This window comes from Agelaius tricolor, unplaced genomic scaffold (assembly GCF_023055355.1).
Source record: "Agelaius tricolor isolate 1412-34295 unplaced genomic scaffold, bAgeTri1.0.p SCAF_10, whole genome shotgun sequence".
In the NCBI taxonomy this organism is placed as follows: domain Eukaryota; kingdom Metazoa; phylum Chordata; class Aves; order Passeriformes; family Icteridae; genus Agelaius; species Agelaius tricolor.
This window is the reverse complement of record NW_027269270.1, coordinates 20,569,541-20,596,199: the sequence shown is the minus strand read 5'-3', so window position 1 is coordinate 20,596,199 and position 26,659 is coordinate 20,569,541. Positions and strand designations below refer to the sequence as shown.

Genomic DNA, 26,659 nt, shown 5'->3' with positions numbered 1-26,659 from the left:
CCACACCACGAGCACTTACCCCGCACCCTCCGCACACTCCTCCGCGCTGAGCATTCCCACCACACACACTTCTCCGCGCTCCGCACGCTTACCTCACACACCGTGCCCACTCACCCACGCTGTGCCCACCCCACGCCGCTTTCCCCCCCGGCCCCGCGCCCACTCTCCCGCCGCCCGTGCCCGCTCGCCCCCCCCGCGGCCCGCTCCCTCTCCGGTAGGCTGCGTGCGACACGCCGGCTCCCCGCCCCGCTGCCACCCTCTGCCCCGTCCTTCCCCCGCGGGCTCCTGTCTGGACGTGTCGGGACTCGGGCTCCGGGCGCTGAGTAATGCTCGGCGCAGCGCGATCCCAGGCAGAGCCGCTGCCGCCGCCGCTCCGCGCCCAGCGCTCCCGGGGCGCTCCGGCCGCGACCCTGCTCGCTCCGCCGGAGGCCCGGCGACACCGGCGGCGGGGGGCGGCGGGGGGGCCGCGGCTCCCCATGTGCCTGCGGGCCCCGCGGGAGCCGCGGAGCCGCTCGCCCGGCGAGCCCTGCCCACGCCCGCCGCGGCCCCGGAGCCCCGGGGCGCCCTGGGGAGCGGCGGGGGAGCGCACCCCGCGGGCCGAGGGCCCCCCCGGCCCCCCGGCACGTCCCGCCATGGGGGGCTGAGCCGGGGGGCTGTGCGCGGCGGGGCGGCGGCGGGCAGGGCGGGGGGCGCGCAGCCCTCGCCGGGCTCGGAGGGCGCCGGGGCGGCGGGAGGCGGGGGGCGCATCCCGGGAGGATGGCAGAGCCGCCCCGGCGAGCCGAGCCCCGGCGCGCAGGGAGCCAGTGAGAGGGAGGAGAGGGGAAAACACAAACAAGCAAACAACCCACAACAAACAAAGCGGGCAGAGAGCAGCGCCGAGCCCCGCCGCCCCTGCCCCAAAGGCGCCCGCCCGCCCGCAGCCCGCACAGCCGCTGCCCCAGCGAAGATGCGCCCGGCCCTGGCCCACGGACTCTGCTCGCTGCTGCTCAGCCTCTGGGTACCCAGGTAGGAGCTGCACCCCTCCAACCCCAGCCCCGCCGCTGAGAGCCCCGGCCCCACGGGGAGGGCGCCGGGAAGCCGCCGCGCCCAGCCCCGCACCGGGGGCGGTCTGCCCAGGGGGCTCCGGGGGGGTCCCGCCGCCCCAGCCCGGCCCCGCACCCTTGCGGGCCCCCGTTCAAGGGGCTGTCAGGGCTGCTGCCCCCCTCCGCCTTCCCTCGTCCCGACGGAACGCCGGTGGGATGCGCAGCTTCTCCCGCTCCAGGAGGCTGTCCCCCTTCCTCCCCGGCCAGAGACGCTCCAGCGCCCGCCCCGACTGCCTCAGTTTCCCCGCTCGCCCGCGGAGGACGGGGGAATGTCGGCTGGGATGTCACTGTCGTGGGGGTCGGTGCCTGCTGGATCCCCCTGCGTCCTCTCCCTGGCTCCGCCTGTCCTAAATGCTAGAGGGGTAAGAGGGGGCCACCTGCTTTCCAGAAAGCGAACCCCCAAATTCACCGTCCCTGTCCGTCTACGCCTTCCCTCAGCTCGCTCCCAAACTTGTGCGCTGCAGGCAGCCGGGGGTTAATCCTGGTGCTGGTACGAGTCGGGGGGGGGTCCCCCGCCCTTCCCCCTCCCTCCAGCCCCTTTAAATATAATTTGTTAACGTTGGGACTTGTATTAATTAAAGCAGCAGCCGCTGCAGCCTGTGACCTGGGGGCCTGTCACCGTGAAATCAAGTTTAAATCCAGATTTAAAGGGGGAAGAGAGCTGGGGAGAGCGCTGTATCCTCCTAAGAAGTGTGACAGTGACAGCTTCTTGCCGGTCCCTGGCCCTCCTGAGCCCTGGGTGGAGCGAGAGGCAGAAGGACCTTCCCTCTGCTCTCCGGAGCCCCTGCCTCAGTTTCCCTGCAGTGCAATCGGGAGAAAGACCGTAGCATCGCCCCCATCCCGGGATGCCCTGGGAAAAGATGGCAGGCGCTGTGTCAGGCTCAGGACACGAAGGGAATGAAGTCGTTGTGGTGTTCGGGGCAGGAGCTCCTGGGGTTGGAGATGGTGGTGGTTGTGTCCTGCTCTGCATCTTTTGTCAGCCAGGGCTTGCTTGACAGTGGGAATGAGTGCAGGAAGCTGGGAAGATTTCCCCTCCTGTGTAGGGGTTTTGGAGGGATGCACTCCCTTTGTCTCTCTTCTCTGCTCCACCTCGACTCTCCCTGTTGGAGTCGAGGTAGATTTGTACTGGGGCATATTCATATACTACCCATGAAAGTGGTGGGATGGGTATAAACACCCTTGGGAAGCTGGAGAATGAGCCTGATCCTGACAGCTCTCCCTCTGCCCTGAGCAAGCTGTAATTCAGCAGAGACGCTGGGGCTGAACCCTCCCTCCAGAGCTGGGTGAGCACTGAGCTGGGCACCTCATCCCCTGACAGCTGCTTCTGTCCATGTACCTGCACCAGGCTTGCAGAGTTTGAGGGAACAGAGAAGGGAGTAACCCTTCTCTCCAAGACCTGGCAGCTGCAGTCCTTCCTCCAGCATCCTCCTCCAAGTCTTGTTTCTGTAATCAAAGTTCAAAGGGCTTTGAGCTCCTTGCTTCTCCCAGGGACCCAGCTCTTGCCCGTCCCAGGGAGCAGAGAGAGACTTTCCTGGGGAGAGCTCCCAGCAGGGACCAAGCTCTCCTGAACAAGCAGTGGGGTGGTGCTGAGCTCCTAGTGGACCATGCTGCAAGATGCTGGATGCTGCTGGGTGTCCCACTGTCTGCTGCTTGTTTTGTGGGTCTTCCACTTGGGCACTGTTTATCCCAGAGTCCTTCAGGCCATTCCCTGGAGCTGGGCAAACTCTTCCTACTGTCTCCTCCAGATTTGTCTGTCATGTGTACCTCTGTATTAGCTCCAGGCATCTCTTTCTGGACATGCTTTGTCTCCCCACATCCCACATCCCACATCCCATCCCCACACACTCCACACTTCTCCATTTCTCCAGGTCACATCTCTATTTGTGTAAGTACCTGTACCCCTGCCATGGACCATGTGCCTCTCCTTGCACCATCCATGTGCTGCTCTCTCTGCTTCCATGGCCACAGGTATCTGGTTCAGTGGGGCTAGGATGTGACAGTGGACTTGGGATTGCTGATGGGAGCTTGAGGATAGTTGGCACAGTGCTTGGCTCCATATTTCACAGCTGAGCTGAAAAGAAAACGCTGATCATTCCCTTTACCTCCGTTGTAAGGACCCTTGTAAGCAGTGCTGGGAGGATACAGGAGATGCAGGGAGGGGATCAGCCAGCAACACTGGCTGGAATGGTCCTCCTGCTCCAGGGTCTGTCAATTCTCCCGGGGGGAAGTCCACGCTTTCTGTGGAAGGTGAGCTGGGGCGCTGTGTGCTGAGAGTCTGCAGTGCATGGCCAGTGTGGGAGATCCCTGGTGGAGCATGCAGAGAGAGCAAGCCTGGGAGATGCTGGGCTCCAGGGGCAGGATGGCCAGATTTAACTGCTGCTGGCAAAGGCTGCCAGGGTGCCTGTACTGTACTTATGTTGTTGGAGACAATTGCAGCCCCAGTGCTGCTGGTTTTCTCTGCCTGGATAAGCTGAGCTGAGTTTTTCCAGCCTTCCCTATAGGTAAAGGGCACCATGTGGATTGAGGAGCCTCTCCCTTCCCTGTATGTGTTCCCCACAGACTTTTCCCCTTCCCCAAATGGAAAACCAAGTGATTGACACATTGCTTGCTCTGAGCTCAAGAGTGCCCTTTCCCTCCCAGCTCGTGCTCCAATGAGATCCTGGGCCTGAAGCTGCCCTCAGAGCCAGTGCTGAATGCCAACACGGTGTGCCTGACCCTGCCGGGGCTGACACGGCGGCAGCTGGAGGTGTGTGTGCGCCACCCCGACGTCACCGCCTCCGCCATCCAGGGCATCCAGATTGCCATCCATGAGTGCCAGCACCAGTTCCGGGACCAGCGCTGGAATTGCTCCAGCCTTGAGACCAAGAACAAGATTCCATATGAGAGCATCATCTTCAGCAGAGGTAAGGGTTGGATGGTTCCCTTCCTGTCCCACTATCCAGCACCTGCTCTCTGGAGCCCTCATGGGCTCCCCCTGGGCCCCTGCACAGCTCTTCCCTGGCCCAGGGGATGATGAGCTGAGCTCTTCAGCATCCCCATGGATGAAGGCAGACAGATGTTATGGTCTGCCAGGCAAAGGAGCACTGCACTATGGCAAAGCTGCTCCATGCACCTTTGTACCTGCACTGGCCCTTGTCCTGAGCTGCTCCTCCCTGACCAACTCCAGCTGCTCCTAAGGCTCTTTCCAGGCCCTCCTGCTTTCTGGCATCTTCTCCTAGTGTGGTGTAGGCTGGTGTTTGGAGCAGTGCCATGGGTGTGCAGCATAGCTGATTGGTCTGAAGGTGGATGCCACGCTCTGGGATTTGGTTTGGTGGTTACAGTTGAACATCTTGGCTCAGTCCTGCTCTGGGGATGGTGTTTTAGTGTGTTGTGATGAGCTGAAATGCCCCTAGCTAGTGGAACGTAGCTCTGTGAACCTGTCACCCTGGTGTTCTGCCCAGTGCAGAGGGCTAAGGGGTCACTGTTCTGTGGGACCCTAAAGCATGATGGCAGAGGGGACAGGGATACAGGCTGTCCTGGCAGCTCAGCTGCCCACAGAGCCCCGAGCTGTGTGGCTGAGAGAGCTCTCCTAGCTCTCCATGTTCTGCCAAGGATCCTGGTGCCAGGATCTCATCTCCCTCGCAGTCGTGTCTGGCTCTGTCTGTATCAGAGCCTCCCTGGCTGATACTCTCCCCCTCAGGAGCAGACTCTGGGGTGCAGAGGGGCTGGCCTGCATGGTGCAGATTAGAGTTGTGACCTGATGGGGATCTTCTAGAGGACTTGAATGTATCTTTTCACCTGAGTACCCTTTCTTGAAACCTGTGCCTCAGCACATTAAGTGCCCATTGCCACAGGAAGGCCATGGTCAGGAAGGACAATGTGGTGCCAGTGGCCAGCAGTCAGGGTGCTGAGGGCAGGCCAGGTGCCCAGCACACAGACCACTCCTCCAGCTCCCAAGAAAGGTGAAAACTACCCAAGAAACTGCTCACATGCCTGCTTTGTGAGCGTCTCAGCCTGATGCCCAGCAGAGAGTTGCAACCATCCACTCTTCAAACATTCTTCCACATCCTTCATCTTCTTTCCCTGGGACTATGAGGAGAGTCTCAATGAGGAGAGGTTGGCAGCTTGAGGCCTCCATGGCATTGAGGGGATGTGGTGGCAGGAGCCCACAGGCAGCTGTAGCAAGTGGGGAGAAAGCTGGAGAGGGGATCACAGAAGTGTTTTGGTATCCAAAGATGTCCAGGGCAGCCTGCACAGCTTCACTGGATGCTACCTTGGAGCATGTGGGCATCAGGGCTGTGGTCCTGCCATGGAGCAGCTCTGGTACCTCTCAGGACCTCAGTGCCTGGAGAAGGGCAGCATCTCTTCCCTCTGTGAGCAGTGCCCAGGTTAGGGCCTGGCAGGAAGGGTGGGGACTGTCAGCCCTGATAAGCATCGAGGTATTTCCAGGTCCTCCAAGGAATGTGGTTCACTTCTAGTCTCCTCGGGCGGCAGGAGACACTGGCTTGCTGGCTCGAGTTGCTCACACACCCAGACAAGCTGCCTTGCTCCGGGTACCACCAGGCTGGGAGAGAAGCACCAGCAGCAGAGAGCAGTGACCTGCATCCCTCCCTCAGCTCACCTTGTCTGCTGCTGGCCCCAGTGCCTTGCACCTCACTTGTGTCTCAGATGCTCCTGCAGCCCTTCCTGCTGTCAGGGCTGTGACCGATGGATGTGGGGGCTCCCACAGACCCTGGAGTCCTGCCCCTGTCTTGATCTGTTGGATATGGCTCAGCCCAGGCTCTCAGCATTGGTGGGATCCCATTCTCTGGAATGGAGGCACAACATCCAGCAGCAGGGCAGGATGGAGGTAGGGCTGGAGCATCAGAGCAGGCAGGCATCTCATGGCGCTCCTGTTTTGGCAGCAGAGGTTGCAGGATGAGCCCCAAGCACCCAAGCTATCTCATGTAGTTGCTTGGAGCCATTCTGGCATGGAGCAAGCCTTGATACCGGAGCCCTGGCCCAGTTTGAACCCACTCATGTCCCTCAGTAGCAGTGCTGGAGCTTTGAGCCTTGCCTTCCATCTGTTACAGGCACAGCCATCAGAGAGGGGATGCATCTCAGGAGCCCAGTGCTGGAGGAGAGGCGAGTGGTAGAAGTGAGGGGTGCAGGCTCCTTGGTGCAGACTTTAATGCACCTGACCTCCAGGGAGCAGGGCTCTGCTCTGCGCCCTGCCCCATCCTTGCCGTGCCTGGAACACAACGTGCTTGTAGGATCATTGTTTGTAACCCGAAGTGACAGACCCCTTTAATCTTTCATTCCTTTTCCCACTTCTTCTGCCATCAGCTCAGCCGTGCGTGAATCTCACTTTAAATTATTTGTAGCTGGCTTCTCCCTCCCGCTCTCCCCGCGTGGCTTCGCTCCCCAACTCTGTCCTGTCCTCCTGCATCTCTCACGTCTTCTCCAGTGTGGGCATGAGCCAGACAGGATGCTACACTGCTCCAGCTGTCCCATGGTGCCCATTCCTCAGTGCCCAGTGTCCAGGCACTCAGTGCTGCCAGGGACCTCATCCCCTGGGGACAGAGGACAGTGGCAGATGAGTGCCCATCTCCTCATCCTGCTGAGCTGAGCCCAGAAGTTTGAGTGCAAGCTCTGGGGAGACAGGAAGGAGAGGCTTCAAATCGGACAGGGCTGGGAGTCTGGGGTGGCTTCAGAGCAGCACAGCAGGAGAGAGGGATGCTGCCAGCATCCTGGGCAGAGCACAGACCTGGGAGATGCTGCCATCCCTGGGGCATGGGAAACAGTGGCTGTGAGACACAACAGCACGTTAGTGGAGGGCAAGGAGGGTGCCCAGGAGTTTACCATCCCTGCTCTTTCAGAGCCACTGGGGTCTTTTGAGACACCACCATGGTCTATGGGTTTTTCAGGTCTGTCTTTTGATGCTGCATCCTTGGGGTATGAGATGTCCTTTGTAACCTTTGTTGAGTTTTATGGGAATATGATCCCAATAAAGTTTCTAGTGCCATCTGCACCCCCCATCCTCCTTGGCCCATGTCCCCTCCTTGTTAAGCCAGGCTCAACAGTGCCATTGCAAATCCTCTGTCAGTCTTCCCTGGCTCCCCAGCCGGCTGCCTGTGCTCACCACCTTCCTGCCCATTCTCTGGCACTGTCACTTCTGCCAGGACTCTCCAGTGCTGTCCCTGGTCCCATCATTCTCTGCTGTACCTCCCTCTCCCTCCATGTGCTCACCTGGCTGACAGAGACATTCTCTTCTGGCCTCAGAAGAGGTAGGGGGAAGGAGCAGTGAGGTCGAGGCAGGCGGCTTCATCTACACCAGCAGTGGAAATAGATCCCATGTTCCTGCTCCAAGGGTGAGCAGCATGACTGTGCCTCCCACTGTGGTGGGACATATACCAGGACAACAGCAGGCCTGTTGTCCTGGTATATTGTCCCACCACAGCATCTGTGGGCTGCCAGGCACTGTGTGGCTTGGCTGGGCTGACCCGTGCCTGGTGCCTGACAAAAACCAAGCTGCAGATGGTGGTGGGTCACTGAGTCTTGGTCCTTGTCCAGTATGTGTGCACCCATGGGTGGGTACAATGCCATCAGGGCTGGAACTGTCTGGCTGCTGGGCAGGGGCTGTCTGAGGTGTGCTATGGGACTGACTATCCCCCTTTGCTCATCCCAACCCCAACCCCGTCTACATGGAGCTCTGAAAAAAATTAGAGGGGCTAATTTTTTTAGCCCCTCCTCCCATGGAGGGGCTGGATGTCTTTGAAGGCCTTCAAAGGCTCATGGTTGGAGGGGACATGACCCTGGAGTGCAGTATTTCTTGGTTCCTGCAGCCTTTGGAGAGATGGGTGATGCTTCCAAGGCCCTGTGCCCACCTGAGAAGGGCTCACTGGTGACAAAGGTTCTGCGTGGCCATGGCCAGATCTTGATTTCTTCCAGCAGGGAGTGGGGAACTCCCTGCAAGGCTGGAAACACCAGGTGCTGGGGCCCAGCCAGCTGTGAAACGGAGCTTGGGGAAGCTTTGCTGCGTGCTGAGGGAGGCAGGTGCTGTTTCAGCTATCCAGGGAGTTGCTGCCAAGCTCAGGACCCCGGCACCCAGCTCTGCAGAGCCCCAGCCAAGCTGCGGAGCCCGCAGACCGCAGCGCCTGGCCTGGCGCACCTGCAGCTGGGCTGCTGGCAGGGTTTTGTGCACCCCCAGGCAAACCAAGGGCTTTGCCCACCTGGCCCTGCAGCACATGCGGGTACTGTGGAGGCTTGGCTTCATCCCTGTGGGTTCCCCCATTCCCTGGACCTTCTCCCCACTGGTGGTGGAAGGGAGACCCTGGGGCCAGGCAGGATTGCTGGCGATGTGGGGCCGAGCTGGGCTCCCTGCAGCCTGCACAGCAGCAAGGGCTGCTCCCTCACGCTGCCGTGGGCGGACAGCAGCGAGGGCTGCGGGCTGTCCCTGGCACGCTCAAGGAGGTGCAGGGAGGCAAGTTGGGATCTGCAGGGAGGCATTTAGTGCCTAGTGCTGGGCCAGACCCTGGCAGGTTCACCTGCAGTTTAATTAGGGAGAGGGGAGGGGAGGGAGCGGGGCTGGGGGAGAGGCAGCATGTCGGGACTGGCCGTCTCAGCAGGCCTCGCAGGAGGTGGCGGGAGAAGTTCTCCTCTGCCTTATATCAGGGCTGGGGCAATGTGCCCACAGCTCCTGGCAGCTACACCCCACTCCTGAGGGGTACTGCCATGAAGGGGGCAGCTGAGCATGCTGGGGTACCCTAGGGTGGGCCTGTGTGAGGCTGTCCTGCTGCTCCCTCAGGGCCAGCCAGGCATTGCAGTGATGAGTGCTGGGAGAGAGCTGCTGCCTGGATGTGATGGTGAGCTGTGGGAGGAAGGCCATGCCTCCAGCTGTCCCTGGTCTACAGACTGTAGGGGCCAGAGCTGTGCCTGAGCCAGCCCTGTAGCCTTCATCGCACATCTGCCTGAAAATGGAGGAACTGCAGTGTCCATGGCAGAGCCAGTGCTGCTGGGACTTGGGGTCTTGCTAAATGACCCTCCATCTCTTAGGCACTGCTTGACAGGGGAAACTTTCCCCCCTAAGAAAGCTGCTTTGGGATTTGACCTGGGGAAAAGATTTCAGACCTGTCCTCCTCGCCCAGCATGGTCTTTAAGTACACAGCAGGCTGGATGCCGGTGGTGGTGTCAGGATTGCGCCCTCCTTTCCCTCTTCCCTGCAGGATGCAGTACTTCTTGTACCTCCCACAGCTACACCTCTTCTGTGGTCTCTGGAGGGACATGGTGACTCAAAAATCACTGCTGAGGTCTTAAGTGGCTGGGGTAGCTGGAGAGCCTCCCTCCAAAGGGCTCAGGGCTGGCCACCACACGCCACTCTCGGCTGTGGTTCCTGGAAGCTTCCAGCCTTGCTGAGCCCAAGAGGCAGGTGGCTGTTACAGCCGTGTTGCTCGTTGCTTTGCTTCAATCCTCTGTCTCTGGTGTGGCTGGGGTAGAGCAAGGAATGTAAACTGAACCTCCTAGCAAAACTGTACTGGCATGGCTGCTGTGATCCCAGTGCTGCCCTGACCCCTCCTCCCCTTTGCTCACAGCTCCCCATGAGAGCAGGTGAGGGAAGAAGGGGAGATGGCAGGGAAGAATGGTGGGGCCAGCCAGAGTGATACTGAGCAGGGAAAGGACCATGATGGGATGGGAACAAGACTTCCTGAATGCTGTGATGCCATGTCTTGGGAACCAATCTGTCCCCTGCCCACAGCCTGGGGAATGGCAGCTCCAGAGACATGGACCCATACATCATCCATCAGCTCACATGTACTGGGAGAGCACTAGAGGAAGAAGGAGGACTGGGGCTTTAACCCACGGGTTTCCCAACCATGGAGGGCGCCCAATCAACCTGACCTCTTTACCTGTAAGGACACGGGCTTGCTAGACGGACTGGGTGGGGTAGAGCTTGTGTCTGGGCTCAGATGAGATTTTAAGGAGATGCCACACCAGAAATTATTTTTTAGACTGGAGAAATGTGTGAGAAAGAGGCAGGGCTGAGAGGAGGGTGTTGTCCTGGGTGAAGGGTTTGCTGCCCCTGTCCCCAGGCGCTGGCTGTGCGAGGAGCTGGGGATGCCCAGCAGGGTGGCAGTGACAAATTGGGCTGTGCCCAGGTTTGACATATGAAGGGCTGAAGTTGGCCCAGATGGCAGGATCAGAGAACTGACATAGGGAAGATTTGGGAATCTAGGGGACCTTTCTGTGCTGGTTCTCTATCCTCCCTTGCTCACCTGGGGACTGAAGTTGCCCAGATGTGGGCCTTCATGCTCCAGCAGCGCTGTGGGTGTGTTGCAGGCACTGCCTGCCAGCACTCTCCCTGGGGAGGCTGCACGGCACAGTGTACGCACCAGCGGCCCCATTACCTGCCCGCTGAAAAATGTTGTTCAACTTGTGCATGGAAAGAGGCAGGCTGAGAGCAAGCTTGTCCCACACCGAGGGGAAGCTGGGAGAGGCTCCTGCTGGCTTTTAAGCAGTGCCTCGTTAATTTTTTAAACACACCAGTGTCAAATTAACACACAAAAGAGCAGCACGACTTTAAATGCAGGTTTCCGGGCTGCATTTCATTTTCCTTTAATAAGATCATAGCGTTTGCTCAGCGGGCGGCAGTAACCGCGGAGGAGACATGCGTGATGGGGAGCACTGCCCAGCACGGCCAGCAGCAGCGCTTGCACTCTCCCTGATCATGGCTCTGGGGCACAGGCAGGGCTTTGGGGTGCTCACCCCAGACCCCTGTTTGATGGCGTGGATTTGGTGAAGAAAACACCCCAAAATCTGTCGTCTGTTCCGCTGTGTCAAAGCCAAACTGCTCATGTCCAACAGAGGGAGAGAGGCTGGGAACTCCAGCTATTTATTTATTCACATGTGACGCCACGGCACAAAATCTGGCACTCCCTGCATCCTTGCCTCATGCTGGGGCCAGTCACTGTGCACCAAAGCAAAGGGCACTGCAGGCTCCCCGCCTGACCTGGGAACCACAAACAAAAATATTACTTTGCATTTCAAATAGAATAGAAACTCCCAGGGAGGAGAGGGTCCTCACCTGGCTTCAGTGAAGCCAAGAGATTCTCAGGTATCCCCTGCTCACAGCCACATGGAGCCTGATGAAGCCCCTTCTGTGAGACCTGTCCCTGTCCCCATCTGCCCTGTCCCCAGCTAATGACACTTGTGGATGTCCTCACTCCCTAGGGTTTAACGACAACCAGCTGCTGGCTCTGGCAGTGCATGGTGTGGTCACGGCATGCTCTAACTGACGAGGGATGCTAATTTTTTTCCTGCCTGGTATCACATTTAGAGCTTCTTGTGGGACCTGGCAGGGTTCAGGGTGGGAAGGGATATGGGCAGATGAATGAGGCTGGACAAGGCAGTGCAGCCTGCTCTTTTTACTGCCTAATCTGCACCCTGTGAGTAAGCAGAAGTGGTCCATGCTTCAGCAGAAATATCTCTTGGCCAGTGTTATATTTAGTATAGTAGGAAACTCTGAGTGGAGAGGGGAGGAGGGATTGCCTTTCCCATTAGAGCCATGATGCTGATGCCTGAGCAGTGCTGTGGTGGCATCTCCTGGAGTGATGTGAGAGCAGGGTGGTGGTGGAAGCTGGGGTCCCAGCTAGGGCAGGGCTGGCCCTCAGGGCAGCAGTGTGTCCTTATGGGGATGGGGCTGGAGAGCAGAGAGTGGCCATTCACTCCTGGCCTGTATGGGAGCTGGTGCATCAGGAAAAAGCAAGACACAAGCTGAACCTCCCAATCCTTATACTCCAGTGTGACAATGAACTCACCCAGCCCCGCTTGGGGGTCACAGCGCCCAGCCTGACCCCAGTGTGTCCTTCCTTGCAGGCTTTCGGGAGAGCGCCTTTGCCTACGCCATAGCAGCTGCTGGTGTGGTGCATGCCGTGTCCAACGCCTGTGCCCTGGGGAAGCTGCAGGCCTGTGGCTGTGACCAGAAGCGCCGGGGCGATGAGGAGGCTTTCCGGCGCAAGCTGCACCGCCTGCAGCTGGAAGCCATGAACCGCGGCAAGGGCATGGTGCACGGCGTGCACATGGAGCACATGCCCGCTGAGACCCCTGGCCTCCAGGACTCCTGGGAATGGGGAGGCTGCAGCCCTGATGTGGACTATGGAGAGAAGTTCTCCAAGGATTTCCTCGATTCCCGGGAAACCTACAGGGATATCCACTCCCGGATGCGGCTGCACAACAACCGCGTGGGCCGGCAGGTGAGTGGGGCGCTGGTCACGGCTGTGGGGAGGTGATGGGGGAACAGGGTCACCAGGACATGTGTGGGAAGGCCCTGAGGGACTCATGCTGGCTGCTGTGGAACCATTTGTGGGTCTGGGATTGTCCCCAAGGCACCCTCTCTCCCCAGTCTTGCCCAGAACAAAGGCAGTGATGCCCTTACAGGACAGGGCTGCAAGGATATGCTGGCCAAACACCTGCCGGGAGCAATACCTCTGAGCATTGCTGCTCAAGGAATGCTGTCCCAGGCCACTGTCACCTGTCTGTGCTGCAGCGATGCTACTGGAGTGGCACAGCAATGATTCTGGCTACTGCCTCTCAGGGACAGAGTGAACTGGTGTTGGGCAGCTGCAGTGGGGGTAAGCCAAAGACAGGGAGGAGGAAGTCACTGGCATCATGGGGACACAGCACAGATTCTGCAGCACCTAGATGTGTCTTTGCCTACAGAAAGGGAGCCAGTGCCCCGAGGAGGCAGATGTGAATGAGATTGAGTTAGGCAGTGGGCTAACTCAGAGAGTTAGCTTGGGAGCAGAGGTGACAGCCCACAGCCTTGTCCCCCATCTTGAGCAGTGTGCTGGAGCCTGCTCAGGCAAGCAGGACAGCCTCCCCTCCATTCTTATGATGTCAGGTCTCGTTAAAGGTACTAATTAGTAGCTCACTCTGTCTGGAAGCTGAGGTTTAAAAGCAGCCTGACACTGGAGACAAGAAGCATGAAGGCAGGAGGGACTGGGAGGATGGCTGAATTTCCCTGCCTGCTTTTGCTCGCAGCAGGTGCCTGAGAGATCACATCCTTTGAATCCAACAGGACACATGTCCCCCAGACCCCAGCCACATGCTGCCAGGGCAGTGCCAAGGGATGTGTAGAGGCTGCAGGAATAAATAATTAAAGTCAGAATTCCACAGGGAATGTTTCCTTGGGATGGCTCAGACATTTGGATGTGCCTCTTGCTTTGAGCATGTTTCAAGTTGGCTGTGAGGTGAGGATGCTGCAGAGCAGGGCCTTAATATGTGGCTTACCCTGATGCGGGAGCTGAGCTTTACCACCCTGGAGAAGCCACCCCAGTTTGGCCAAGGTGTAAATGCCTGGGGAATACCAAAACTTTTGATTTGTTTGGCTTTGTTTGCTCGTGTGTGGTGAAAGCTCACTCAGTGTTAGGCAGCTGAATCCTCTGCAGACTGCTCTGGCCCAATCTGGGCAAGACCCCCATTCCAGTTCTCACTGCAGGGCTCATCCTGATTCCCCTACATCTCTCCATGCCCTGGATCTCTGGGGCTCTTGGCAGTGCTCAGAAACCTGTGGTCTGTGTTCCCTATTTCCCAAGGGAAACCTCACAGCCTGCAGAAGGAAGGGAAGGTGAGAGAGGAATATTTTCTCTGGCAGGATGTCACGAAACATTTCCCGTGGGATCCAGTAACAGTGAGAATGCCTGGGGTCTGCTTGTCCCTGAGGACAGACAGACACGAGACTGGCAATGTCAGCTCTTGGTGGCTTCAGAGACAAGATGTGGACTGATGAAAGAAGCCTGGGAGCTAGAAGAAGAGGCAGAAGAAGACTAAAGGAATAAAGGGGAATGGTACCTGTGCGGATGGGGAAGCAATGCCTGGACAGGCAGCTCAGGGACCTTGTTGAGATGAGGGTGTGAGCCCATGTGTGGTGCTGTGGGTGACGGGCATTGGAACAAGAAGATGATGCTGTGCCTGGTCTGTGCCTGTTGGTGCTGTGCTTATTGCCAGGGCTGGTCCTGGGGATGGGTTCCCACTCGGAATGGGTTCTCCAACTCCCCACTTGCTCTTATGTCAATGCTGTGGGTCCCACACCCATCCAAGCCCCAGTTACTACTAGGAGCAATTTTTCTGCTGTTATAAGGAACAATCTCCTGGGATTTCCCAGGAAAGGAATGGCTGTGCTGGTTGCAGCAGCTCTGTGGTCTTCCCCTCCAAGTCCTGAGGCTGAACCTCTTTAGCAGAGCAGTGACGTGGATGTGCATGCCTTGTGCCATGCTCTGCCATGCACCATCCCTCTCCATGCACCAAGCAGCTGCAGCACCCAGAGCTCTCCAGCATCTCACTGATTCTGAGCATCCTCTCTGTGGTTCCTGTGTATTCTGAGGGTGCTGTGCCTGTGGGTGAGCCTGTCTCCTGGCTCAGACCCCACAATGCTGGAGGGAGGTGACAATTCCATGGATGGTGGCACCCAGGTGGTATCAGAGGTGGTTTCTGTAGTGTAGTGGTTATCACGTTCGCCTGACACGCGGAAGGTCCCTGGTTCGAAACCAGGCAGAAACACACTGATTTTTCCTTTTTACACCCAGCTATGAGGCTGGGCAGGGGATTGCAGCTCAAGGGATGTACAGCATCCTCTGATAGTGGCAGTGGTGACCTTGCTCCTGAGGAATAGGAAGCCCTGGGATAATCATTGCTTGGTCCAACTCAAGACTGAGATGGGTGTTCTGCATCCCTGGCAGGCAGCAAGCTCCCCAGCAAGGAGCAGCAGGAGTGTGAGAGAGGCTTTGCAGGTCCTCCTAACTCACCAGATCAGAGAGCAAGAGAGGATGAAAGGAAGCCAGGAACTACCCATTACCCTCACAACAAAGACCTACGATAAAGTTCTTATGAGCGTGCCTGGGAGGAGCTGGGAATGTGTGAAAGAAAGCACCAGCGAGTCTGGGCATGTGTCGAACTTGGGTGTCTATGAGACAGGGAGAGGACGGGTAAGGGTGCATGGAGAAAATTCAATGACAAAAGCATGGGGCCAGGACTCAGATGGGCCCTTCTTGCATCTCCCAGCTCTGCCAGGGTCCTGTCCCCTCTGTGCTGCCTGGTCAGGGGTGGACGAGTGTTGTGGTGCTGAGACTCAGGATGTTCAGCAGTGATGGCTTGGGTGATGGAGATGGCCACACTTGACACCTTCTTCAGCCCCTGCTGTGACCAGCTGTAGGCCCAAATGAACTCCTGTCCAGCTGTCACACCACTGTCCCCTCCATCCTCATGGTGAGCCTGCCAGCCACAGCCCTGAATGCAGATTTTTCCTGGTCCAGCCAAGCCAGCAGGGTGGGAATGTGGGAAAGGGTGACAGTGCTAGACTGTTCCCAGGGATAGTGACAAGAACAGTGGCAAGCAGCTGGCGTCACACCCAGGACATGGTGGAGAGGCCAGGTAGCTCATTACCTGTGAGGTGGAGGCTCTTCCCAGCAGGAGCAGGACTCTCAGCAGGATGAAAGCCAAACTGCAGCCCAGCCCAGACCTCTCCGCCATGTGCCCCAAGCTCCAGGCGTGTTTCATTACCATAACTGCTTAGCAACTTGGAGATTTACTCAAAAACAAGAAAACAAGAAATAAAAACTACCCACCCCTACCTAAACAAGGCTCTCCTGTCACATGTGTCCCTCCCAGGCAGGGGGCAGGAATAGACAACATGTGGCAGGCATGAAGCCAGGTAGATGGGCAGGACTGGCATTGTAGGACAGCACCTTTCACAGTGACAGGTGTCTTCTGGAATCCCCCACAAGCCCTGGAGCAGGGCCCTGGGTATGGGGATCAGCCTGTGATAGCCTGCAAGCCCCATCTGAACTCCTGGTGAGGTTTGGGTGTCCGCATGGGAAGGGAACTCGGTGAAGCCTGTGTGAGCACATGGATATGGGGGCACACAACCCAGCAGGGAATTCCTGTTGGGACAGAGCAGAAGACATTATAAACTGTCTCTTTCCAGGCTGTGTGGGGATGTGTGGCCATGTTGTGCCCCTCAGGATTGATGGGCATGAGCTGTTTCTCTCGGCTTGGCCACAGCAGTATCTCTTACAGGGATGGGGGATGTAGGGGATCCCAGCATGCAGCCTTGCCAAGGGAGTCCAAGGAACCCCACACTGACCTCTGACCTCTGCACGAGCTGTGCTTTCAGGCTGGCCCGAACCACAGCCAGAGCCCAGCCCATGCACCCTGGCCCTTGAAGGGGGTAAATGGGTAGCACTGGCTGCACTGCAGCCTCTACAAACTGTAAGTCAGGGATGTGATCCCTGCTTGGAATTCGGAACTGTGGCCAGGTTGGCTGAAGGAGAGCAGGCAAGAGCTAAAAGCAGAGCTGCTCCTAGGACTCCCAGAACTGGGGCTTTATGAGATGAAGGCCTTGGGGTGGGGAAAGGAAGGGGAAGTATCATCACTCCCACCTGCCCCACTCACAGTGCTACTGCCTGGTGAAGTGAGTGGGAGACCCTTGCACTGGAGAGGTCCCAGTATGGCTACACCATGCAGCCAATGCTCCATGCTGGCTTTTAACGGGGTCCAGGATCAGGTTGATGCTGCTGGAACCAAGCAGCAGTGGGAGGTGAGATCCAGGCTCCTTCTCCTCCCTGTGCTCAAAGAGCTCACCCTCTCCTTTAGGTGCCAATCCCTTGATGAAACATAAAAGCCAGTTGGTATTACCAGGATGGGAAGGGACAGGGTGTGGGACATGAGTTGCACTGGGCACAGCAACAGGGCGCAGCCTTGCTGGCTTTGCAGTTCCAGAGCTTTGATGGCTACTCATGCCAGCCCTTGATGTTCCCATGGTGCCAACCCACACAGAGCTCCATTGTGGCTTCTCCAGTCCCCAAAATGCGTCTCCTTCATGCTCACTCCTCTGTCCTTCCTTCCCCACCCAGGTGGTGATGGACAACATGAGGAGAAAGTGCAAATGCCACGGTACCTCAGGGAGCTGCCAGCTGAAGACATGCTGGCAGGTGACGCCTGAGTTTCGCCTGGTGGGGTCCCTGCTCAAGGACCGCTTCTACGGGGCCACCCTCATCCGGCCCCACAACCGGAATGCCGGGCAGCTGGAGCCGGGCCACGCTCGGCACCGCCGCCGGGCTGGCATCAGCGAGCTGGTTTACTTTGAGAAGTCACCCGACTTCTGCGAGCGAGAGCCGGCGCTGGACTCCTTGGGCACTCAAGGGCGCCTGTGCAACAAGACCAGCCCGGGCATGGACAACTGCGAGAGCCTGTGCTGCGGCCGCGGGCACAACATCCTGCGGCAGACGCGCAGCGAGCGCTGCAACTGCAAGTTCCACTGGTGCTGCTTCGTGGCCTGCGAGGAGTGCCGCATCACCGAGTGGGTCAGCGTCTGCAAGTAGCCAGGCAGGGCTGGGTGCCCACCCCAGGGTGCCAGGGACAAGCACGTCTGCCTGCGGCAGGGGAGGGAGACGGGGATTGGCGCCGGGGGGGAGGTGCAGCCGCGATACCCGCTTCCCTCCGCTCCGAGGCAGCAGGAGAGGACATGCTCAGCACCCTCCAAAATCAGCACTTTGTCGTCACCTGGGAAGGGCAGGGCAGGGCTGCCCGCTGCCCCCCAACCCCACATGAGAGCACCAAGGCTCCCGGCCCCGGGGAGCCCACGGCCATGCTGTACAGACCGCCGACACCAGCACCACTCGGGGGGGGCGGAGGGTGGGCCTGGGGGTGGGGGACTGCCCGCTGGCACCCAGCGGTATGGAGCAGGATGGGGTCGTGGACAGCAGGGCATGGGGAGCCCAGGGTGGGAGGGAAGTGGGGGGGACACACACTAGCACTGTGCACAAGTTCCTCCAACCACATGCGAGGTTGTGCTCGGAGCAGGATGGGGTTGGAGCACCCCGTGGGATGGAGAAGGGGCACGGCTCCCCGGGCTGGGGCTCAGCTCTCACCTCTGGGCTGGCTTGGGCTTCGTGGCCGGAGGGGCGGGGGCCCGGGGCTGTGCTGTGTGTGTCTGTGTTATTATATGGTAAGTTATTTTCTGATTGTGAATAAAAGTGGATTGGAGACAGCATAGGGTATTTCAGGATGCAGCACCCTGCTCTTCCTGCTGCCAAGGGTTCTCCATTCCTCTAGGGTGACAGAAGGATGGAGGGGGACCCTCAGTGCTGCTGACCTACTTGTGTTTTGAGACTTTCTCTCAGGTTCTCTCCTGCCATCCCAAAATAACTGTCCTGTCAGCTGTTTGCAGACTGGCAGGAGGTGGGGACCCATCGCAGGCATCCCAGACACTTGCAAGGTGGCTGCAGGGAAGCTTCTGCCCAGTTGGATGCATGCTAGACCCCATCCATCCCACGGGAATTCTGGCTGTTGCCCCCATGCCCGTGCCCGTGCGGGGCTGGGAGCTGCCCCACTGTGTCCCACACTCCTGGGGAGAGATGGTGGGGCTGGAGAGCAGGGAGAGGGGAAGGCAGCATGGGTGGGCCAGGCAGTGGGGGTCCACAAATGGCAGCTTGCTGTGGTGGTGGGGAGGGCACCCATCTGGCTGCAGCAGCCTGCAGGGGCCGGGCAGTGAATCATGCTGCTGCTGTCTCCTGGCTGATAACTTCCCTGCTCCTCCCACAGCTGTGCACCCCTTGGGGCTACACAAAAAAAAATGGAAGTGAATTAAAAAAAAAACAAACCAAAAAAGCTAAAAAACAAACTAAATCAAGGAGGAAAATACCAGGCTGGAAGGAAGCGAGCAGGCCGGGTCCAGCAGGGAGTGGCCCATGTCCTCGTTTCATAACGCTCGCGCACGCAGCTGGAGCTGCCCCGGCCCAGACGGGTGCTCTGCCTTTCAACACCCCTGCAGGGGAGGACTGGCTTTTCCCCTCCAGCAGGGACCCTGTGGATGGGGTCCTTGCTTCTGGAACCAGGTGAGGAGAGAAGAATGCTGTAGGTGCTGGAAGGAAGCACAGGAGCTTCAGTGACCTTGTGGCACCTGCGTGGTTCTGTCTGCCAGCACAGAAGGGACAGCGAGACACGAGGTCTCCATGGTGGCTCCCAGCAGCAGAGACATTGGGCTGGTGTTCTTGCAGGAAACAGGATCTCAGCTTGGGCTTTGGGGCACCCAGGCTTGCCCTGTGAGGCATGAAAGCAATGTTGTTCCCGTGGGGCAAGTTTACTCTGACAGGGCATGCTCCAGCAGTTCATTTTCTCTCCTGAGATCCTACTTTTCCAATATCCATCTCCAGTATCAAGGCCCTTTTTCCAAATCCCCAAGACTTTTGCCTTTTGGCCATTAGCCCAAGGACTAATTGGACCCCATGGGGTTCCCCTCCCTCCTAAGCTGGCCAAACCTAAGGTTATGCTACTCAGGGCAGGGGGGCTCTGCACATCTATCACACTCCAGCCCTTGGTGTGTGACGTTGGCTTCCCACCTCCCACGGGCTGCTTTGCAGATGCCTGTGATCTCAGGGCTGCCTGGGGTGATGACTGACTCACCACGGAAGCTCTCACCACACTGCACTGGCCCTTTCACCCCCTGCTTGCTAATCCCAGACCACCTGCTCTGCAACAGCAGGATCCTAGGATATGACTCCCCCATAAGGGGACCAGACTGGGGACAAGGTGTGTTTGATGGTGCCCAGAGAAGTGATGCAGGGCAGGGCCATTCCCCCCAAGGATGTATCACATCCCCCAGCGAGGCACCAGGCTCTGGGCATCCTGGATCTGCAAGGACTGCAGCTTGCTCTTGCCTTCCAGCCAATTATGGGAATAACATTGTGAGAGAGCATTGTGATGCCAGCACACCTTGGCTGAGACTCCCAGCACAGTGCCCAGTGCTCCTTGGTTCTGTAGAGACCCTGTGTGAGCTGGAGACCCTGGGACACTCAGAAGAAAACACAAGGTCCCTTGATCTTTGCCAGTGTGCAGGAGGCATGGCTGGGGTGCAAGTGCTGTGCTGGAGGGCTCCTTTGTGCTGCAGGCAGCACGCTCTGGGTGCAGGCAGCTCCAGGGCACAGGCATCCTGCTTGCAGCATCTCATTTTCCTCTTGGGGCCAGCTGGCTCCCAGTGCAATACCAGTCTTCAAGATCTGCTCTGTGGCTTCTCTGCTGAGTGTCTGGGAGCCACAGGCAAGGTGCCAGTGTGCCTGTGGTTACGAAAAACAGTGTCCCCATGCTTCCCTAGCTAGGAAGCAGCCACTGGGCAGCTGTCCTCACAACCACACTGCTGTGCAGAGCGCGTGCAGGACACCTCCTCTCCCCACGGCCACTGCTGAGCTTCCAGAGCCAGCTGCCAGTGAGGGCTTGGCTCCCCGTGTCTGGGCATTCCAAACTTCTATTCCATGGACCACCCTCCCTGATGCATCAATGGGATATGTCCCAGTCCCACCAAAGACCCATGTTTCCTCACACAGAGGGACTGTTTGAGCCTGCTGAGCTCCAGCTTGCACATGCTGGTGCATGGCCCCCTACTGCCCTGTGAGGGACATCTCCACCCTGCAGAGCACTGCACGCAGTTCTGGGCTCAAGTGGGAAGGTTCAAGGTGCTTCACCCAAGAGAGAACAATGACCATCAGTGTAGAACAGCCCAGGCAGATGATGAAGGTGGTTTCCAGTAGTGGGGACAAGATTTCCCCAGTGTTTTCCAGTCATCTTCCTACAGAGGCAAATTACTAAAGGAGTTCCAAAACTGAAAAAGGAAATGGCCATTCCTTTCACTTGCATGTCATAAAAGGGCACTGAAAGCTCTAAAGAAGACTACAAGTCCTTGCTGGCAGAGCCAGGAAAAACTTATTCCAGTTTCATTAAGTATTTTAGCCCAAGCTAAAATACTCTGTCCTTGAGGGTCCCTGCTGCCGAGGGAACCACCAGCTCAGTGTGAAGTCCAGTGGTTTTCTCAAACTTTGAACTTCCTGGTCCCAGGGGCAGGAAGGCTTCTCAGATCCTTCTAATAAACTGAAAGTAAATCTCACTTCTTGCCCCTGTGGTTGTGGAGAGTGATGGGAAAGCCTGACCTGAGTGTGACTCTGAGAAGGCAATAGAGAGACCTGAGCTGGTCTGATCAGTTTGTACCTCTGCCAGGTCTGAAGCCAGATCTGTGGCTGTCCAGATGTGGATACCCCAGGCTGGTGCTCTCCGAGACCCTGGCCTTGTGCCCACCAACAGACACAGAGTGGAAGAGCCAAAGGGACAGTGGATTCCCTCCAGCACAGCAGGTTTCTGGTTTCTGGGTCCTTTCTCCTCTCACCCAAAGCCCCAGCTCATCTCTTGCTTCTGGAAAGCTCCAGCAAGGGTGGGGAAGGTCTCTGGGGGTGGCAGGGGAGTAGTGGGGGGGCTGGGACTTTCCCCAGGAGATCACAGGAGGAACTTTGGCTGGAGGGTGGGGGGAACCGATGAGGAGTTGCTACATCATGCCCCAATGAGCCGTGAGTAACTCCTCTGGTATTTCTTCCCCTCACAGAACAGTCATCAGAGCCAGATCCTGCCTGGGGGAATCACTACACGGGAACACCCAGCCCCATCCAAATTCCATTCCTGCTCTCATCAAAGCTCTCAATATGAAGCAGAGCTATGAGTGGACAGTTCTGTCTCAGTGGTAGCCCCTGTCCCATGCCATCCACTGCGGTGGCACGAGCATGGACATGGGCACAGCTGGCAGTGCTGGCTGGCTGAGCCTGGTCAGCTGCTGACCCACAAAAGCAGCAGTTGCACCTGGGCTACTGGAAGTCAGGAGAGAGCAAAGCCTCGTTGTGTCTGCTTATCCAAGGGGAGCAGAGGGCAGCCCCTCTCCTGCTTTAGTCCGGGCAACTGGCTTCCATGCTTGAGAAGCAAGTAGCCATGGCTTGAGACCCATGCTGAGAGCCTGGCTGGCACTGTTATGTGAGCTGAGATGCAGAGAGATGCTTCAAGCCTTTCCTGACGTTCAGCCCCAACATGTCGTGCTTGGCACCAGCACCCGTGCAAGCCCCCGAAGAAGAAAAAAAGTTTGGCCCTGACTGACCTGCTTGGCAAGGCGAGGTACCTACAGCAAGGCAGCACCTGGCTTGGGATAGGAGCCCAGGAGTCCTGTGCTCCCCCACCAGGCCCAGCTCCTGCCATCACCCCCCTGGCACAGCGTTCCAATGGCATTGCCCTCCCTCGTGAGGGGTGGGTCACCTACCCAGTGAGAAGGCTGCAGCCACCACTGTGTTGAGCTCATTGAGGTACCAGAAATGCCGGCAGCAGCCAGGCCCTGGGAGTGTCCCCTCTGGCTGGGCACACTGCAGCCTCCCTGCTCAGCCACAGCTGCACCAGCCCTTGGTCCTCCAAGGGAGTCCCTGGCCATGGGGCTGCTACACACCTGCAGAAGGGCCAGCACAGCTTGGACATGGGTGGGATGTGGAGATGGGGAGCAGAGAGAGGGTTTGGCCTGAAGGCTGTGGTGGAGCCAGGGCAGCTCCAAAGGCTGGGGTAGGACAACCTCTAGGGGGAGGCTGGGCAAGGGATGGGAAAGATCTGGGCTGAGAAGAGTTTGAGGTGCCCTGAGCCCCTTAGAAAAAAGATCTGAGCAGAGGCAGTGGACACACTGGAATGAGAGCAGGTGGCAAGATGCAGGAGGAAGGAGGCTGATATTGTTTGGGAAGGGGGTGATGTGGAGATCCTCCACAGCCCAGACCCCAGTGGCTGAGATCCTCCCCAAACAGATGGGCACCAAGTCTCCCTAGAGAGCCTCTGGGCTAGAGGGAGAGCTCTAATCATTAGACCACTTAGCTTGTGTTGTGTCCCTGCTCTAATGGCTGCAGTTACAGCTGGACCCAAATGCTCTTTACCCTCTTAGTCCTAAATGTGGTCCTCTGGCCAAGAAAACACCAGGGACACCCCAGACCTCTTGGAGAGTGTGTGAGGAACACCAGCCCCTGGCACAAGAATAGGGTATCCAACACTTTTCCTGATCCCTTGATATGTCACAGGGAGTGCCCAACCCTGGCCACTGTGTGAGCAGGGTCCAGCAGCACTCCCAGCTCATTGCTTCCATGAGGCTGATGGAGGAGACAAGAGGATGCCTGTCTGTGACAGCACAGGACATGCTAGGGAAGGATGTGAGTCTGGAAGCAGCCTGGTGGGGACACCAGGACAGGTGGGGAAAGAGGAAAAGCTTTTTGGGCACAGTTGGAGAACACCTGGGGAAGACCTTGTGCTACTCCTCTCCTTCCCCCATTGCAAAGGGAGGTTTTGGGCTCCGGAGGGAGATGATAGAGGGGCACATCTGTCATGGGGGCAGGACACTGGTGCAGGAGGGTGGGAGCAGGCAGCTGGGGGTCGGGGGATGAAAGCACAGGGTCCAGGAGGAGGGAGTGACAGGAGCAGTGCAGAGGCAGCCAGCACAGCCAGGTGCAGTGGGAAGGGCTGGGGGGAAGGCAGGGAAAAGAGGCCAAGTGCAAAGAGAGCAAAGGCAGCGGAGGAAAAGAGAGCGTGGCCAGAGAGGCAGAGATGAAAGGGGGAGTGAGGCAGGGGAGAGATGAAAGGGCCACGGCGCGGGTGCTCCTGCCTCCTCCCCAGGCTCCCGGGGCTCTCTAATCCCCGAGGAGCTGGCTCCTCTCATGTGGTGGCCCGCAGCTGTGTGCGGTCGGCTCAGCCCCACCACTCCGCACTGGGACTTTCCAGGAGGGGGAGAAACCCAACACAAAACACATGACTGAACCAGCGCCTGCCAGGCCCCTGCACGCGGGGTCCGGGGGCACCCTGGCGCGCGGCACGCCCCGAGATGCCACAGCCCGCTGGGGCCAGGGCCAGATGCAGACATGGTCCCCTCTGCTCTGGGGAAACCTGGCCCAGGGCGGGGTGAACAGACCTGGCTGGTCAAGGGGCAAAGCCATGAGGTGCAGGTGAGAGCTTGGCTGAGCCGGGGAGAGCACGGCTCAAACAGAACCTGCATCAGCATGGGGTGGCCTCTCAGGGACACCCTCTGAGGTCACAAAGGTGAGGGGTGAAGGGGCCATATGGGCTTGGTCCTTCTCTCCAGATTTCTCTGTTAAGTGCCATACTGCCTGCTGGGCTTGGCTCTGGGTACCAGGGATGCAGCAGAACTTGGCATATGGAGCTGGAACCCATCCTGGTGGGTCACTGGGCCGTTTGTTTGACTGCTCCAAGGCAAACTGAAAACTCAGGCCACTGCAGATACTGAAGCAGCCCTTTCAAGGCACTTGTTACCTAGGTTAACTCTGTTGTCCACGCCCAGCTCAGGCCACTATGGGGGGTTCTTTCCCATAGCAGATGACTTTGCTGCTTGGCAGTCTCCTGTTCACCACTGCTGACTGCAAGGATGCTGGGCTCAATAGGGATGGAGGCTCTCTTCTCATCTTTGGGGCAGGTGGGGCACCCATGGAGGGTGTCCCATGCCTCTCTTCCTCCTTGTATCAGTTTTGCCCACCCCAATCTTCTCTCCTGTGCCTATGTGAAACTGGTGAGCTCAGCTAGAAATCACTCTGACAGCTTGAGCAGCACCAGAAGCTGCCTTTGCCTTCTTGTCTCAGGGATTTTCCTCTTCCCATCTCCAGTTTCAAGATTAAAGAGGCAGCTTGGCCAGTGAGTTCCTCTGAGCCCCTTGTGAGTGTCACTCTGTAGGACCTTCCTGTTCCAAAGGCTCTCTGTTGCCAGCTCCACAGGTATTGCCCCTCTGGGAAGATCCCATCTAACTCCATTTTTTTGGCTACATCTGGAAGCATCCTGACTTCCTCTGGACAATCCCATCCATACTCAGCAAGGGGACCCTCCACGGGACAGGGAGGTCTCAGCCTTGATACTTTGTCCCTGCCCATGCCACATCTGAGTCCTTCTCTGCACCAGCTGGGGACGGTCACACCATCCCAGCCACACGCCCAGGAAAGAAGGGACACAGCTATCCATCCCAGCTACCTCACAACTGCACAGCAGCCCTGGAATTGCTCCTGGGAGCACATTTCCGTGCTGGCTGGGAGTGGTGACTCCACGGCTGCAGTGGGGTCTCTCCTCAGGGACTGAGCTGAAGAGGTGATGAGGGCACTGCGGTGCAGAGGAGCCCAGCAGATGTGGAGAGCAGGAGGTGGCTGTCCGCAGGTCCCCATGCCTGCAGGTACGAGCCAGCCCTCCCCAGAGGAATGCTCCAGCACAGCCGCAGCTGCAGGGAGGGGAGGCGCTTGCCAGGCGCCGTGGCACGAAGGCATGATAGGGCACGCTCCTCCTGCAGGACCGTGAATACCTGTCCCAGACACTCAGAGGCACACAAGGCGTGTACGGGTGGCGCAGGAGCGCACACCTCGTCAAGCCTGGGCGGTGGTGCTCCACCGGGAGAGGAGGCTCCATCCAGTTCGCCCTCCCGGTGCCGCCGGTGAACGGCAAGCTCCCCCTCGGCAGAGCCCGCTTCCCCATCACACTCCGCACGTAGCGCACGGGTCCTGCGGAGGGAAGGAGCGAGGAAGAATGCCCTTTCCTCCTGGCACAGGGGGTGCGAGGGGTCTGGCCTGAGGCGTGGAGTGGGCTGGGTGGTCTTACTGGGTCCCTCCAGCCTTAGCATCGCTGTTTGAATGAATTGCCAAGGGAGTTGCTGAGCGAGGATCAGAAACGAGGAGATGTGCAACACAGTGAAAGAATAAAGACAAGCACAAGTAGTGGTGCCTGGTGACTTCTGTCATTTGCTGCTTGCATGGGCATGGACTGCATGCCTGTCACATGCACGGGGATCCATCCATGTGAGCCTCACCCATACTGCTCACTCACAGCTGCCCCTCTGCTGCTGCAGGATCCTATTGCTTGGAACAGGCTGCACCCCTCTGCCACACCAATGACCACACTCCCTGCACCAGACCAGGAGCATGTGTCATCCCAGGAGGCTCCCACATTCTGTGCTTGATTGTGCTCTCGGCCCAAGTACTGATGCACATGTCCCTGGAGGCATCCTGAGGGGCTGGCTCCAAGTAAAGAATGAGGAAAAAGCTGATGCCAAAATCTCCAGCTGCTTGCAACAGCTGCCTAAAAATAAGGATGTACCACACCATGACATTGCCAGTGTAAGTCGTCTGCCATGAGCAGCTGGGGTAAATACCTGCCAAAGGAAGGGGCTTCTGCTGAGCAAAGCTGGGCTGGTATTGATAGCCCTGTGCTGGCTAAAGGTGTGCTCCAAACTTCCTGAGAGACAAGGCTAGGAGCTCAATTTCTCTATTTTTGGGCTAGCAAGAAGGCACCACACTGCTGAAATACTTTAAGCCAGGACCAAGGAGTCTGCAGTGCTGGAAGAGTTTGAGCCAGATGAGCTGAAAACCTTTGAGGACACCTGTCCTCAGGAGGTGGAAGCTGTGACAGGAGAGATGCAAAATCAGGAGAAGACTTCTGCCATGTGCCTCCAGATGTAGAACCCACAGTAAACCTGAAATGGCTGTGAAGTGGAAGGCAGCAGCACCACCATTGCCCTCCATATCCCTCTACCTGCACACACTGCCTGCCCAGCCTTACAGGGAGAAGTAATCTGTGCTGTCATGATGTGTCACACTCACTGTTCATGGATGCTGAAGCCTGCCATGGGATGGAGTGTGCTGGATTGTCTTTGATGTCACTGCCTGATGAAACCACTCTGCAAGGTCCCTTGGTAGCAGCCCTGGATGCAGGGCAGATATCCCAGACTTGCAGGGGCTCCCCTTCAAGTGGTG

The 26,659-nt window shown here is 58.1% G+C and overlaps 1 protein-coding gene and 1 non-coding gene across 2 annotated transcripts; both read left to right on the top strand.

The window, feature by feature from the left end:
- Positions 1-31: 31 nt before the first annotated feature.
- WNT10A (Wnt family member 10A) lies at positions 32-17,736 on the top strand. The gene is made up of 4 exons (XM_071435138.1): positions 32-1,005; positions 3,723-3,985; positions 11,913-12,289; positions 16,946-17,736. The coding sequence occupies exons 1-4, from the start codon at positions 947-949 to the stop codon at positions 17,411-17,413; spliced, it is 1,167 nt and encodes a 388-aa protein (XP_071291239.1). The 5' UTR covers positions 32-946; the 3' UTR covers positions 17,414-17,736.
- TRNAV-GAC (transfer RNA valine (anticodon GAC)) lies at positions 14,522-14,594 on the top strand. The gene has a single exon. It is a non-coding gene; the product is annotated as a tRNA-Val (tRNA).
- Positions 17,737-26,659: the final 8,923 nt, after the last annotated feature.